Source organism: Chenopodium quinoa, unplaced genomic scaffold (genome assembly GCF_001683475.1).
Source record: "Chenopodium quinoa cultivar QQ74 unplaced genomic scaffold, ASM168347v1, whole genome shotgun sequence".
NCBI classification, from domain to species: Eukaryota; Viridiplantae; Streptophyta; class Magnoliopsida; order Caryophyllales; family Amaranthaceae; genus Chenopodium; species Chenopodium quinoa.
Window position 1 is genome coordinate 1,070,280 of NW_018743669.1, and position 16,111 is coordinate 1,086,390.

The 16,111-nt window shown below is 35.4% G+C and overlaps 3 protein-coding genes and 1 pseudogene across 3 annotated transcripts; 2 read left to right on the forward strand and 2 right to left on the reverse strand.

Annotated features, from left to right (window-relative positions):
- Positions 1–145: 145 nt before the first annotated feature.
- Positions 146–3,197, reverse strand: LOC110683462 (peptidyl-prolyl cis-trans isomerase CYP20-1-like). The gene is made up of 7 exons (XM_021859840.1): positions 3,051–3,197; positions 2,768–2,849; positions 2,415–2,462; positions 2,296–2,319; positions 1,787–1,969; positions 1,570–1,645; positions 146–524 (listed from the first exon to the last, which is right to left on the reverse strand). The coding sequence occupies exons 1-7, from the start codon at positions 3,123–3,125 to the stop codon at positions 386–388; spliced, it is 627 nt and encodes a 208-aa protein (XP_021715532.1). The 5' UTR covers positions 3,126–3,197; the 3' UTR covers positions 146–385.
- Positions 3,198–3,298: 101 nt separating this feature from the next.
- On the forward strand, positions 3,299–5,383 carry LOC110683460 (annotated as a pseudogene).
- Positions 5,384–6,363: 980 nt separating this feature from the next.
- LOC110683463 (low temperature-induced protein lt101.2) lies at positions 6,364–7,193 on the reverse strand. Its single transcript, XM_021859841.1, has 2 exons — positions 7,006–7,193; positions 6,364–6,624 (listed from the first exon to the last, which is right to left on the reverse strand). The coding sequence occupies exons 1-2, from the start codon at positions 7,084–7,086 to the stop codon at positions 6,541–6,543; spliced, it is 165 nt and encodes a 54-aa protein (XP_021715533.1). The 5' UTR covers positions 7,087–7,193; the 3' UTR covers positions 6,364–6,540.
- Positions 7,194–9,440: 2,247 nt separating this feature from the next.
- LOC110683461 lies at positions 9,441–12,987 on the forward strand. The gene is made up of 9 exons (XM_021859839.1): positions 9,441–9,784; positions 9,915–10,021; positions 10,322–10,447; positions 10,538–10,634; positions 10,838–10,912; positions 10,993–11,075; positions 11,247–11,393; positions 11,681–11,753; positions 11,878–12,987. The coding sequence occupies exons 1-9, from the start codon at positions 9,493–9,495 to the stop codon at positions 12,252–12,254; spliced, it is 1,377 nt and encodes a 458-aa protein (XP_021715531.1). The 5' UTR covers positions 9,441–9,492; the 3' UTR covers positions 12,255–12,987.
- Positions 12,988–16,111: the final 3,124 nt, after the last annotated feature.

Genomic DNA, 16,111 nt, shown 5'->3' on the forward strand with positions numbered 1-16,111 from the left:
TTATCTGAGTGAAAGTAAAACATTGTATGTTGTCATCCTTCCTGAAATGTCAGCTGCAAGGAATTTTGTTACTTTCTGATCGTTGAATGACTCATGCTTCCACTTTTCATCATAAGCTTAATAGAACAGAGCAGCAAAATCTAAATGAAGTTTAGAACAGAGAGGCAAAATCTAACTCATCTATGAAACAACTCGTTACAGCTAGTTATAAGATCCAATGTTTACATGGAGATGAAAAAAGGCGATTTTAGCACTATGAAAGTTTCCAACATCTAAGATAGAAACTGAAGCGCAAAAGACAGCACATTCCACCAGTGTAAAGTGCCTATGGTTTTTCCTAATTCATCTCTGTTCAGGGATGGAATTTGGAAATGTTGAAAAGAGATTACAGAGGAATTTCTCCACTGTCGGCGATAACTACCTTGCTTTTAGGAGTACCATCCTGTCTTCCCTCAGCTTCCATCTTGTAAACGACATCCATTCCGGAAATCACCTTGCCAAATACAACATGCCTGCCATCCAACCTGCAATTCATACAAATAATTTAGTCAACAAGCAAAAGGAATGGAAAATTTACTTCACTTGTGGACATATTTGCAACTATATTATATAAGAAAGGTTGGAGCTTCATTAACTGTATATAATAAATCAAAGCTGTACATCTCAACAAAAGAACAGAAATTTCATTAGCTTAGGCTTCCTAATCCAACAAGAACAAGGATGAAAATTTCATTAGCTCTTGCGCTGCACTTCAATGCATAAAGGTGACTATACAACAGCAGGGAGTAAGGGTCGGATTGGTTCGAGTTGGAAGGGCATTCCTATAACAGAAGTACTAGTTTTTCCATTTTCCTCTTGTTCTTGATTGGTTTATAATTTCTATCTTCCTTGCATGAAAGTGACTTGATACAGCAATAGGGGAGCAAGGGTCAGATTGGTTGAATAGCAGAATATTAACTTTCCAGTTTCCTATAGTTCATAAAGGGTTTACTAATTTCTATGGCTACAAAATAGATTCTAAGGATTAAACAATTTCCTTATTTAGGGAAATTACCCAGCATTTCCCTCCCTATTCATCCCTTTCTTTTTGTCCCCTCATCTTTTTTACTTTTCTATTCCCTCAAACTTTTCTTGCAAATGAAATATGGCGATAAAATTCAGTTCAAAATGTTATCTTTTCAATACGCAGCCAACTGACAAATAGAAAGTGACATGCATTTTCAATACCTTTACTTCCACTTGTTATGTAGGGGGATTGGGAAGACTACTTGGCAAGATAAAAGATGAGGGATTATTGAAGTGTTGAGCCAGGGACGTTATAGTATAGGGGAGTAAAGCACAAGTCATTAATTCAAAACATAACTAGTATACCCATTTCCGAAGAACCTTTTTAGTGAAATGTCTGTCCTAGTCCTGTGATCTCAGGTACCTCCAATAGTGCAATTCTCTAATACTTAGTACATAATTTATCCATCAATCTTAATCACAAAAGCCCTCTACAGTATACACTGCCAAATCAGATATAAAGGCAACAAAGTACTTCTTCTATTAAATACAAATTTTACTAACCAGCTAGTTGTTACGGTTGTGATGAAAAACTGGGAACCATTGGTGTTTTTACCAGCATTTGCCATAGATAGAAGACCTGCACATTCAAGGATGAAATTAGTTTGAAAGTTCTGAACAGAATATACAAGGGATCCACATCATCACGCAGAAAAAATTCATGAATAGACTCAAATTTGAGATATCACAAGAATATTTCCAATAATTTACACTAATATACCTGGTCCAGTATGCTTTAGCTTGAAATTTTCATCAGCAAACTTCTCTCCGTAGATTGATTCACCACCTCTTCCATCTCCAAGAGTGAAATCACCTCCCTGGATCATGAAACTAGGAATAATCCTGTGGAATGAGCTTCCTTTGTAGTGTAGAGGTTTTCCAGATTTCCCAATACCTTTCTCTCCTACAATAGCACACATAGTACACAACCATTATCAAAATATGCACATCATGAACAAAGCAGAATTCCTCCTTAAGCTATTATCAACCCGCATTTCGTTACAGCAGCCAAATAGCATACCAATTCATATTAGTATTTTAGTAACTGACATCTTACATCACCTTATATTTTGTCATATACTTGCCACAATTCTCCCATTATTTCCTTCAATTCTAAATTTATCATCCTTCGAAATTAAAGCTCAATAATCCAATATAAAACGAAGCTAAGTGACACTATTACTAACAGAACATCGGATCATCGTAAACAATTGAAGGTTAATAACTTACCAGTGCACAATGCTCTGAAGTTTTCTACACAAAACAAAAAACAACACAAAAATCAGTAACACATTGAGATCATAAACCAGATAATAAACCGAATCCGGTTAAAAGGTGCAACAATTTACCTACTGTTTTGGGAACTGTCTTGCCAAAGAGACCCATAACAATTCGACCTGAAAACAAATTATAACATTAACACAACTGCTTAATTAAAAATTTCAGATTTAAATGAAAAGAATAGCTGCAAAAAGTGATCTTTTTTCTTTCAATTACTATCAATTAATTCAAACTAAATCACACGATCAGAAACAAAATTTCACAGTATTTTTTTTTTCCCATTGAAATTAATATTGCAATACTAACTACATCTATACTATAATCACAAACCAATCTTTTTCTGAAAAAAATTTGAAATTTTTCAAAATATAAATCAAATCAATTTAATCAAGAGCATTATATCAATGAGGTGAGAAAGTACCAGCAGGTTTTCCATCAATCTCAACATCAAAGAACACTTTGTTTGTCACTTCCTTCAGATCTTCCGATGATTTCTTCTTAGCCTGAATTAATTCCCCAAAAAATTACAAAAATTGTAATACCAAAAAAATTAACCTAAATTATTTTAAGATTAATCAAGATGATCCAGAAATTCATATGCCTTAAACCCTAGAAATCAAACTCAATCGATCAACGGGAAAAGAAAAAAAAAACTGCAAAAATTACTAAAAAATAGATCAAATAAAAAAGTTGAAAAATTGTACCTGAATTTGAGTTAGGGTTCCGAAAAGAACACAACTCCATAGAAGAGCAATGGTGATCGAATTCATTCTTGCCATCTTTCTTCTCTCGCTTTCCTGTGTGATGAACTGACTGTAATTTTCTTTTATTTGTGATTTTATAATTTAAAGAAAAAAGAAAATGATAAGATCAGCCAATTAGAATATGACAAGTGTGCTATTTAGGTGTTTGGACCATTTCTATTGGATGGGAGATTTCACCCGACCCAACTACTTTAACCCGACCCGAAAGTATTTGTTTTAAATGGAGAAGTTATTTTCCCACTTTGAAATTAAAATCAGCAAAAAAATTTCCTCTGTTCTTTGCTCATTGGCTGGAAATCGGTGGTACCCACCTTCAATCTTTTGTTGTTCTTAATTCTGTAATTTGAGTGACATTTTTCTGGGTAGATTGAGTATAATTATTTGTAGAAGAAGATTCAAATACAAGTTTTAATGGGGATTTTGGGAATGCAGATAAGGTGTTTGTTGATTTGCTTATGAGAGAAATGAGACTTTTTTGAAAGTGTAAGATGAAAATTTCAATACCAAAATCACGTTGTTTCTCATCATCATCATTACCATGGATTTCTCCTCTTCACTATCCTAAAACAAACCCTGTAAAGTCAGACCCTCCACCCCCACCTGAGCAAGAGTCTTACAAGAAATCGCGGTATATCTCTCATGAACGGGCAATAGACTTGATCAAACGTGAGAATGATCCTCAACGTGCTTTGGAGATATTCAACAAGGTTTCGGAGCAAAGGGGGTTTAATCATAACAATGCTACTTATGCTACTATTCTTAATAAGCTTGCTAAGGCGAGGAAATTTAATGGCATTGATGCTCTTCTTCGACAAATGATGTATGAACCGGCGTGCAGGTTTCATGAGGGTATTTTTACTAATCTTATGAAGCATTACTCCAAGTGTGGTATGCATGAAAAGGTGGTTGAGATGTTTGATTTGATCCGGCCTTATGTTAGGGATCGGCCTTCACCTAATGCTGTGAGCACTTGTCTTAATCTCCTTGTGGAGTCGAACCAGATGGATTTGGCACGAAAGTTTTTGTTAAATGCCAAGAAAAATCATAGGATGAAGCCAAATACTTGTATTTATAACATCTTGGTCAAGTATCATTGCAGGCATGGGAACCTTGAGTCAGCCATTGAGGTTGTGGAGGAGATGAAGAAAGCAAAGCGTCTTATCCCAATGTGATCACGTATACAACACTGATGGATGGTCTATGTCGGAGTGGAAAACTTAAGGAAGCATTTGATCAATTTGAAGAGATGATATCCAAGGATCAGATTGTCCCTGATGCCTTAACTTACAATATCCTGATCAATGGTTTCTGCCGAGGTGGTAAGGTTGATCAAGCGAAGAAGGTAATAGAGTTCATGAGGAATAATGGATGCGCCCCAAATGTGTTTAATTACTCTGCTCTTATGAACGGATTATGCAAGGATGGAAGAATACAAGAAGCCATGGAAATGTTTGAGGAGATGAAGGCTTTAGGTATAAAGCTTGACACGATTGGCTATACTACTTTGATTAACTTCTTCGGCAGGGAAGGGAGACTTGAGGAAGCATTGCTATTGCTCAAGGAAATGAGAGAAGTAGGCTGCAAACCTGATGCTATAACTTACAGAATTGTCATTGAAGTTCTAAGTAGGCAACAGAGGTTCAAGGAAGCTCTTCAGATGCTTGAAATGCTACCTTATGAAGGTGTCTTCTTAGACAAAGCTAGTTACAGAATCACATTGAATGTTCTGTGCAGAGTTGGTGAATTAGAAAAGGCTGCCTGGCTATTGAGTTTGATGCTTGGCAGGTGTTTCGTGCCTCATTATACAACTTCAAATGAACTATTGGTTCGTATGTGTGAGGCTGGACGGGCAGATGATGCTGTTACTGCATTGTCGGAGCTGTTAGAAGCTGGTTTTAGACCGGAGCCAAACTCATGGTTGCTTATGTTGGAGACGGTTTGTCAGGAGAGAAAGCTCTTGCCTACATTTATACTGCTTGATCAACTTGTTGAAGATGTGAACAACTGAGATGACAACATAATAACATAAACATGGTGCGACCCTCACTGTAATTTGGATCTAGTCCAATAATTTAGCCTGTCTTTTTACATGTTCTAATATTCTTAAGATACTATCTGATCAGCTATTTTAAGTACCGTCTCATGGAGCTTTTAACTCAGTTTCTTGGCAGACAGATGCCTTTTCTTGTCCTTGTCAAATCCAAAATTTTGTATTCTGCCTGATGCTTGTGCTTTGGCCCTGTACTTATGTACTCTTTTACGCGAAACTTGTGATGCAGATGCTGCTGCTGCATTCTTCTTCTTTATAATGACCCTTTTGGATAAAGGCTATGAGCCCCACAACTCCTGTAATTAGGTAAATCGATTCTTTTCTAATGCAATCTTGATTCATTATTATGAGAACCGTCGTGCATCTTGAGATTAGGCCCTCCTACGACTTGGCCAATTCGGCTAACTACTGTTTAGAAGATATTAGAGATTACATTGGATTTTAATTTTGCTCAATCTTCCACGCCCAATTCTAGTAGTTTCATGTAAGAGCTAAGCTCATTTTAAAGAACCTAAAGTTTACAATCAAAACTCTGATCTCCAGACATCTCCGGGCATCTATCTGTAGATTTCAACTATGTTATTCTGCAATTTTCTCATCTTTAACACACACGCACGCGCCCGGAACACGCTCACACTAACACAGTAACACTACACTTACGCTTTATTTGGATAGCAAAGAAGGAAAGAAAAGAAGGGGAGGGAGAATGGAGGAAGGGAAAGGAAGGGAAAAGAAAGGGAGGAGGAGGTGAGCTTCATTTTCCCTCCAAATCTCTCCAATTTTGGAGAGATTATGGTTATTATAGAGAGAGGGAAAATAGATCATCCCTCTCCTTCCCCTTCCTTCCCCCAATCTTTTACCCAAACAAGAGATTTTGTCCCCTTCCATTTCTTTTCTCTTCTTTTCCTTCCATTTCTTCGTATCCAAACAAAGTGTAAATGAAAACTAATACAAGTATGTCATTTTCTGAACCACTTTTAACCAACTGCTCCCTTCCATATCAACCATTTTTATTTCTTACTCCATATTTTTGTTAATTATACTACGTAGTAATACTACCTCCGATCCAAATTACTCGCAACTCTGGGGTATTATTTGTGAGATTTAAAATATTTCAAAGTTGCAAGTAATTTTGGCCGGGTAGTATAATGTTGTTCCAAGAACCACAACAAAAACTGCATCTTTGAGGATCAATAAGTTGTAACAAGTATATGACATTTGAAATAGGAATATTATAGAAAGGTAAAATCACATAACTTTACACACAGAAAGGGAAAAAATCAAGATACAGAGTGACAAATAGCTTGAAAGAGTACACTGTATCGTACAATTACAAAAACCAAGTACACCGGTAGCAGGAGTAGTTTCTTAATACATATTTTAAGCAACTAGAACATAAAGAGCATATATAATTCCCGGTATGTAGCCCAATATTGTCAATAACAAACATATCCAGAATTCAACCTGCAAATGACAAACATAGAATTATAATCAAATTCTATAATTGTGATAAAATGATATAAGATTCAATTTCAGATTTTGGTATTGTTTTTATCATCTTACAACTTAAGTTTAATTCTTTCTTGTTAATGCATTATTTGAATCATTTATATCATCAATTGTTGATACTGGCTTGTAAATGCATAATTTGAACTATTAATATCTCATATAATAATTGTTAGTATGAGAGTATAAATCTAAGGCATAATTAACAAGATCCCACTGAATTGACTAATTATTTTGTATTTATTTATATTATTAATACGGAGTACAACTTATCAACGAAAGTGTAATAGTCAAAGTGATGCATGTAAAAAAAAAACGGTGAGTAAAAGCGAGACTAACCGCGATGCCATAACGGAGAAAGACACCAAGGGGGGGTAGCAGAATTGCAAGAATCACTTCTACGAACGTCTCTGATCCCATCTTTTTTCTTATCACTTGTATTCTTCAATTGTGGTTCGGTTCTTGTTGTGCTCTCTCCCACCCACAATAATGACTACTAGTACAACAAAATATCCAAGCCTAAAACGTGTCGTTTGGAGAGTTTAAAACGCCGCGTTGAAAAAATAATTCACATGCACAAGACACGTGTCCACGTTAGAATCATCATATAGTACCGTCTTATCCTTCATGTAGGCATCTAGCTCTTCCTTTGGATGTGAAGTAGAATATTACAAATCCACCTGAAGCAAAAGGATAGGATATGCAAGTACTTTGTTCTCCTGACACCAAATTTAAAGGTTAGGTTATATGATACACGAAATAATATTAAGGCCCTGTTCTTCTGAGCTATTCTGCTCTATCTTATCCTGTTCTATTTTGCAATTTTAGAGTTTTTGGGATCATAGAGGATGCAATGTAGAGTTGTATTATGTTGTTTTGAGTTATATACGACCATTATTTAGTCACATCAAGGCATATGGTGGCTTTTTAGTTAATAACTAGAGGTGCATAAAAAAGTCATATGGATAGTTTTAAAGGCAAAATAGAAGGTTCTAACCACTCAAATGACCTCTCGAGGTGTTGTGGGGTCCATAGGATCCACCTCGACCTCTTTCCTTTACGGGTCCGAAAAAGTTCAAAATAGTCCAAAACTAAAGGCTATAATCCACACATTTGGGCTGTTTCAAAGATTTCAAAACTTGGTATCCAAAATTCTTGATATTATAAGGGATACTCTTCCAATTCATTCGATGTTGTTTGGAACCAAATATAATCACTAGTCTTTCATATAAAAAGCTTGTGGTGGCCCCAAATTAAGGGAGATGTGTACATAAATAAGTAAATTGACGATTTAAAGGCAAAATAGAGGATTCGATTGACCCAAATGGCTTCTTGAGGTGTTGTGTGGTCCATGTATAACACCCAACTTCTTTCCTTCTCGAGTCCAAAAAAGTAAAAAATTATCCAAAACCGAAGGCTATAATCCACGCTTTTGGACCAATTTTAAAAGTTTCAGGACTTGGTGTCAAAAAATATTGGGATTATAAAGGATGTGTCCAAGGGTCATTAATGTTGTTTGGAACCATGTATGACTACCAATCGGTCATATAAAGGCGACTTGTGGTGGCCTGAGTTAATTAAGGGAAGCGTGTATCGGTGTATGTAAATGGCTAAAATGATGATTTAAAGGCAAAGTAGATGGTTCCAACCACTCAAATAGCCTCATGAGATGATGTGGTATCCATGAGAAGAACCCCGACCCCTTTTCATTTTGGGTTGGAAAAGTCCAAAATTGAAGGCTATACACGAAATCGGACCAATTTCAGAAGTTTTGGGATTAGTTATAGAAAAATCACAGGATTGTTGGAGATGCATCTCGGGGTCATATAATATTGTTTAAAATCATATATAGTCACTAGTCTGTTATATAAAGTCACGTGGCGCTATGGCAGTGGTGGCCTTGAGTTAATAAGGGAGGCACCTTTTTTTTTTTGAAGCAAAATAAGGGAGGCACCTAGGCATAAGTTATAAATGGGTAAATTGACAATGTAAAGGAAAAGTGGTGTTGCCAATCACCTAAATGGACTCCTACACTAAGCGCTTACAGTGAGATTTTTCCAAAATTGAAGTGAAGGTGTGGGGTATCCCCAGAGGTCATATAAGTTGGTTAGAAACCATAACAAGCCTATCAATAGGTTTATAAAGTCTTGAGATTGAGTTTGGTTATCAATGTGGCTATTTTGATATTATGTTCCATTGAAGAGTTGCAAGAGATGAATATTTACATAGCCAACTTGGTGGTATCCCAGAGTCCTATTAAGGTCTATGAAGTCCATTTTCATTGGTGTTGTTAATCATTTCCAATTCCATTACTTACTGTAATATATACATGTATGATGTATGTATGTAAATTGTACTTGTGTATATGTATGACTGTTTGAAGCATCAAATGGAGTATATTTCGTTTAAACCACCAGGATCGAGTACTTCGAATGTAGGAATGGTTTAATAAGGTTTATTATATTGAGTAAATATTACTCTCTTCATTCCTTAGAAATTATTTGACATTTTGACATGTCACAAAAATGGTATAATTTGAACTAGTATAAAGAGTACAATTTTGTATGTAATTGAATGAATTATTCATTTTTTTTCTAATCCAAATATATTTGACATAAGAATAAAAAGAAGAAATTTTGCATGTTACCATGAATTACATAAAAGTGATGTGACTTGTGAAAATTTCAACTAACAGTCACCAACTACTATTCTTAGGAATAAGAAGGGTAAGTATCAAATGAAGACTGACAATCTTCTCTACTTTGTACCTTCACCTTAGTAAATGAACCCTATGAATCCAAAACAATTATCTGATTTTTCCATAAAATGGAAGAACAAGAATACATTACAACATATTCAACATTGTCACCAATTAATCATGATCATGCTCCTTCTTCTTCTGCATCCCCTGCTTTACTGCTAGAAGAATCAGAGCAAACAGAGGTGCACAATGAACAAGATCAGCAGCAGCAGCCTCTCGATAGGCCGCGGCTTTGGCATTGGCAGCCAAGTCTTGTTTTCCAGTGGTTTCACATAACTTTCATCAGTTCGGGTTCAGATGATGCTAGAAATGATGCTTGGTCTTGTTTAATTGTGCTACTCACTTTCTGGTTCCTTGGTTAGTCACTTAATTACTGTCACTAAATTTTTTTATTTTTAAAAATATTATTTATGGTTTGTTCTAACAATTGAAAGCTAATAATTTTCACTTGGGGTTTGCTTAAATCTTTGAATTTTCCAACCAGCAGCATCTATGATTCTGATTCTTGGGTTTTATGGATCATTCAACTTACAACTGGGGCTAAATTGCTCATTCTTGATCAAAACCAATCCATTCTTTGTGCATTCCATTAAGGTTATTTTCCCTTTATATAGATCATAGATTGGGTTTCTTCTCCATATGTTATTCTATAAATCCGTGTTTCTCAAAGACTTTTCATTGCACCTTAAGTATGGGTGTCGATACTCTTACACTTTGACATAGGTATGGACACATGACACTTCATTTTGTACCAAAAATCGTAGTTTTAATCTAATAATGAGTTTGAAACTTGGATGCGTATATACTCTTGTCTGACACTAGCTAAGTATTGGATTTTGAGTACCATAGGTTGTATTGTAACAAATCAATTACTGATTTTTGTCTAACATATAGGCACAACAAATAGATGATCAAACAGCTGGGCCAATGCTTTACGGCTTCCATGAGTTACCTTCACTTGATGTTGAAACCACTTGGTCACAAAATTACACTGTGTTTATAGAGCCTGATTATCACAAGGTAGGTTCTCCACTCAATCATGAGTTGTTTTTCTAACTTTTCTTTGTCTATTTTTAGCTTGAAGGCATTGAGGTTCATATTGTCATGCAGGAGTGGGCTTATTACCTGAATGCTGGATCTAGAGTTGATGTATCCTATGATGTCAAAGTCCCCGGCTCTGCCTCCTTGTTTTTTGTAATTGCTCGAGGTACATGATATCTCAATATTGCAACATAATTTTTGTAGTAGCTGTATCCTGTGATCTCAAGCTGATGCATCCTACTATGACTCTATGAGCACATGACAAAATGTTCAAGGGTTAACTCTTAACACTTAAAAGAGTTTTCGAGTGGTAACACCCAGTTGATTAGATGTTTCAGCTGATCTGGTTTACTTCTTTATAACCTGCAGGTAGAGGAAGTCTACTAGAGTGGATAAGTTCTCCTTCCTATCCTAATACAACCTTGTCTTGGCACATAATCTATGGTATGGTGAAAATCATTGAATAAATTTAACGTTAATTACTTTCCTATCTTAGATAACTTCTAATTTATTCTCATGTGCAGGAAGTGGTAATATTGCCATAGACATCAAAGAGTCAGATACCTACTTTGTAGCAGTTGGTAACTTGAACCTGGAGACAGCAGAGGTGATCATGCTTATTACTATAAAATTATGATCTCACTCATCAAATTGTCTGATAGTACAGAAATTTTGTTACACCTACGAAGTGGATAAAATATACTTCAGACCGTGGTATCTGCTAGCTACTTGGCTTGTTATTTGAGTATAATTGACACTGACTAGTTACATTTAACAGGTTTACTTGAACTTTACCATAATGTCTCTTCTGTACAATACTACTGATGCCCATTTCAAGTGCTTGTTAAGAGATCGCGATTGCAGCTTCAAGCTTATCCTTCTGAAGCCTAATGCGGCTGTCCTAACATCTCCAGATCCAGGACAGGTAAACTTCATCAATTAGCCCAAACTCGAGTCCCCCTTAAATCAATAATCACTTGAGCTATCCTCAAAATTTTAAATTCTTCATATACAACCAGATTATGCATCCATTTAATGCACTGGTGAGTAGGTGTACAGGTCCTTTTCACTGTGCAACTAAAGTGAACCCCTCTTTTTTTAGACGGCCTAAAACTGAAGTGTGATGTTACTGCTATAATTTTGCCCCTATATTAATACACAAGTGCTTGAAAACACTATTGTTACTCATCTTTCCTAATTGCTTCCATCCAGGTTAAGAATGATAATGATTGGTATGTCCAAGTTTCTTTTGGACCACAATGGGTCACATATTGTGGTGGATCATGTAAGATTTTGGCATCTCAATACCCTTTTAAGGAATACGCCGCTGTACAATTGATTATATTTGTGCATGCTAGTGTACAAATTTACATACATATGAATGATGGATCATTAATAATGAAATGCAGGTATAGTTGCAGCACTCATTTTAATATTATTCAGATACCTTTACCATTTTCAATCTAACACCGAAGATGAAACTGGAAACCAAGTGAGCGAAAGTGTAGCTGACAGAAGACAGCCACTGCTTTCCCATAAGAACAATGATCACTCAAATTGGGGATCATCTTATGACTCAATCCCCAGCGATGAGGATCAGGGTATTGAAGAGAAGATGATTTCAGAAGACTCCCTTGAAGGGGAAGTCTCAATAGGAAGAGAGGTTCATCATAGCCATAATACTCGTCGTTTATGTGCTATATGCTTTGATGCTCCTAGGGACTCTTTCTTCCTGCCTTGTGGACATTGTGCTGCTTGTTTCAGCTGTGGATCAAGGCAAGTTTAATTTTAGTTATCGACTTATGCTTCATAATCCAAGGCCTCATTCTCTTCAACTTATGATATAACTAAGCTACTACAGAATATGTACATATTCTAGCTAGGAAAAATCAGTTATAATCAGTTAAAATTAGTAATTTCATACATTCAACTATTCAAGTATACAATCAAAACAATAAATGAATCAGTTTTTACAATTAAAATCAGGTAAAAAGAACACGGTCCACCTAAAAACACTCGGATTTGTTTCCATTATTATTTGACATGGCCTTGCTTATAAAGTTTTAATCAGCTTTGTTGTTTTGTAAAGTAATAAACTTTGGAGATCAAATTTGCAGGATAGCTGAAGAGGCAGGTACATGCCCCATATGCCGGAGGAAGATGAAGAAAGTGAAGAAAATATTTTCGGTATGAGAATAGTTTAGGTATAATTAGCTCACCACCCTCCATTGAAGAGTATTACTGTAATAGAATTAAACTATTTGGCTAGTAAGTGAAGGTAACAGGGAATGTTAGAAGGTATTAAGCAATTTTCAGGGTGCCTAACCTAAAGTTTTGGTACACAGGCAGTCCATGCTACTGTGAACATAATTAAACCTCTATTTTCAATGTTTCTAGTACTTTAACTCAAGTTTGAGCTATACGCTTTCCCTTCTTTTTTATTTAGCTCAAGTTAAATTACTCCGGCCTTACAAACAATTAAAACTCCTCTTCTATATAAACTCCGAGTACATTTGTAATATGGCTTGTCTAAAATTATTTGAATTTGTCATTTTTAAATTTATCGAGTTAAAGTTCAAAAGTTTATCACGTGTGTATATCTATCTTATTGTAAACAAAGAATTCAAAATAATTGACGTGATTTCTTAAATAAATGTGTGGAGTAAACAATTCAAGTATTTAACTATCTTGTCGTATTTACTTAAATTTTGTTAATGATGACATTTTTTTTGTACAGTGGATAACAATAATGTTTGGTACCATGCCAATATGTCCTTAAAAATCACGGACCACGATATGGAATACTAACGTGACTTTATAGGAATGTACTGTATTAGTGTATTACCCATTTTTCAGGCTGTCTACAGTCTATGCTCTAAGCTCAGTTTGTCAGGATTTGCAATTTGTATAGTACTCTAGTTTGTGATAATTAGAGAAATTAGCCTGGAAAATAGGACCATGGTAGTTGGTTGATTATTGTTTAAATTAATGTTAATTTCTGGTCAACATCATTAGTTAACATGGAATTTATTGCATAATTCAATTTTCTAAACCGAAATTATATTGGAAGGACAAGTTCTTAATTAGATACGTAGTAGTTTACTGTAATAAGGGCTCAACCGTTCAAGAGATCAAAGGTGACGCCAAACCCATGACTAATTTTCTTAGAATGGTCAAAGTTATGCCTTAGATAACCTTGAAAGCAAAATTAACCTAATCTCAAGTAATATCAAAAGGAAATTAATTTCCATAGTCAATATTGAACTCGTTTCCTTTCATGATCGAAAATGTCATCATTGTCAACCTTTTGGTACTCCATTTATGATTTCTCAAAAAAAACGTGAATATAACCTTTAATTTTGAAATTTTTTGATTTTTTTTAACCCGAAAATAAAAATTGTCAAAATGTTAACCATGCTCTCTAATACCCTGTGAGAGTCCAATTAGTTGGGTGGAACCATCCAATTTACCTTTAAATGACCAATTTACCGATTTACAATTTGCACCGATTTCATTAACTCTTACCTACCACGAACATTTATGACAACATATAATGATCATATATGGTTCCAAACAGCATTATGAGACCCCGAGATGTATCCCCTAAAATCTCAATGCTTTTCGACACCGTACCCCGAAACATTCGAAGTTTCTCAAAAAACGTGGATATAGCCTTCAATTTTAGAATTTTTTGACTTTTTTCGCCCGGATAAAAAAATTGTCGAAATGTTTACCATGGTCCCTAATACCCTTCGGGAGTCCAATTAGGTGGGTGGAACCATCTAATTTGCCTTTAAACAACCAATTTACCGGTTTACAACTTGCACCGATTTCAATAATTAAAACCTACCTCGAACATTTATGACAACAAATAATGATCATATATGGTTCCAAACTCACCAAACGACATTATTTGACCCCGAAATGTAATCCCTAGAATTTCAAAAAAAAAAATCGACACCTGGCCCCGAACACTCTAAAAATTCTCAAAAAGCGTGGATTTTAGACTTCACTTTTGGAATTTTTTTTGACTTTTGGAATTTTTTTGACTTTTTTTCGCCTGTAAATAAAAATTGCTGAAATATTTACCATAGTCCCTAATACCCTCCGGGAGTCCAATCGGGTGGGTGGAACCATCCAATTTGTCTTTAAACGGACAATTTACCGGTTACAACTAACACCGATTTCATTAACTCAAGCTTACCACGAATATTCATGACAACATATAATGATCATATATGGTTCCAAACGACATGACTTTTTCGGCCGGAAATAAAAATTGCCGAAATGATTATCATGGTCTCTAATACCCTCTAGGAGTACAATTGGGGGGCTGGAACCATCCAATTTGTCTTTAAAAACGACCAATTTATCAGTTTACAACTTGCACCGAATTCATTAACTCAATCTTACCACGAACATTTATGGCAACATATAATGATTAAATATGATTCCAAACGGCATTATATGACCCCGAGATAAATTCCCTATGATCTTAAGGTTTTTCGATACCGGGCCCAAAACCTTCAAAATTTCTCAAAAAACGTGGATATTAGTTTTCAATTTTTGAATTTTTTGACTTTTTTTCGCCCGGAAATAAAAATTGCCGAAATTTTTACCATGGTTACTAATACCCTCCAGGAGTCCAATTGGGTGGATTTAACTATCCAATTTTCCTTTAAACGGCCAATTTACCGGTTTACAACTTGCACCGATTTCATTAATTTAAGCCTGCCACGAACATTTCTGACAACATATAATGACCATAAATGGTTCCAAACGGAATTATAAGACCGGAGATATATCCCCTGAAATTTCAAGACTTTTCGACACCGGGCATCGAAACCTCCAAAATTTCTCAAAAAACGTGGATATTAGTCTTTAATTTTTGAATTTTTTTTACTGTTTTCGCCCGGAATTAAAAATTGCCGAAATTTTTCCCATGGTTCCTAATACCCTCCGGGAGTCCCATTGGGTGGGTAGAACCATCCAATTTTCCTTTAAACGGCCAATTTACCGGTTTACAACGTACACCGATTTCATTAACTCAAGCCTACTATGAACATTTATGACGACAAATAATGATCATATAAGGTTCCAAACCCCATTATATGACCCTGAGATGTATCCTCTAAAATTTCAAGACTTTTCGACACCGGGCCCCGAAACCTCCAAAATTTCTCAAAAAACGTGGATATTAGTCATCAATTTTGGAATTTTTTGACTTTTTTTTCGCCCGAAAATAAAAATTGCCGAAATTTTTACCATGGTTCCTTATACCCTCCGGGAGTCCCATTGGGTGGGTATAACCATCCAATTTTCCTTTAAACGACCAATTTACCGGTTTATAACTTACACTGATTTCATTAACTCAAGCCTACTACGAACTTTTATGACAAAAAATAATGATCATATATGGTTCCAAATGGAATTATATGACCTCGAGATGTATCCCAAAAAATTTCAAGACTTTTTGACACCGGGCCCCGAAACGTCAAAAATTTCTCAAAAAACGTGGATATTAACCTTCAATTTTTGAACTTTTTGACTTTTTTCCGCCCAGAAATAAAAATTGCTGAAATTTTTACCATGGTTACTAATACCCTTCGGGAGTCCAATTGGGTGGATTTAACTATCCAATTT

Coding starts and splice junctions, on each gene's coding strand:
- LOC110683462 (XM_021859840.1), bottom strand. CDS start 3,125: ATGGCAAGAATGAATTCGATCACCATTGCTCTTCTATGGAGTTGTGTT. Junction 2,320..2,414: donor GACAGTTCCCAAAACAGTAG/GTAAATTGTTGC, acceptor TGTTTTGTGTAG/AAAACTTCAGAGCATTGTGC. Junction 1,970..2,295: donor CTTCAGAGCATTGTGCACTG/GTAAGTTATTAA, acceptor GTGCTATTGTAG/GAGAGAAAGGTATTGGGAAA.
- LOC110683463 (XM_021859841.1), bottom strand. CDS start 7,086: ATGGGATCAGAGACGTTCGTAGAAGTGATTCTTGCAATTCTGCTACCC. Junction 6,625..7,005: donor TTCTCCGTTATGGCATCGCG/GTTAGTCTCGCT, acceptor TGTCATTTGCAG/GTTGAATTCTGGATATGTTT.
- LOC110683461 (XM_021859839.1), top strand. CDS start 9,493: ATGGAAGAACAAGAATACATTACAACATATTCAACATTGTCACCAATT. Junction 10,022..10,321: donor TCTTTGTGCATTCCATTAAG/GTTATTTTCCCT, acceptor TCTAACATATAG/GCACAACAAATAGATGATCA. Junction 10,448..10,537: donor TAGAGCCTGATTATCACAAG/GTAGGTTCTCCA, acceptor ATTGTCATGCAG/GAGTGGGCTTATTACCTGAA.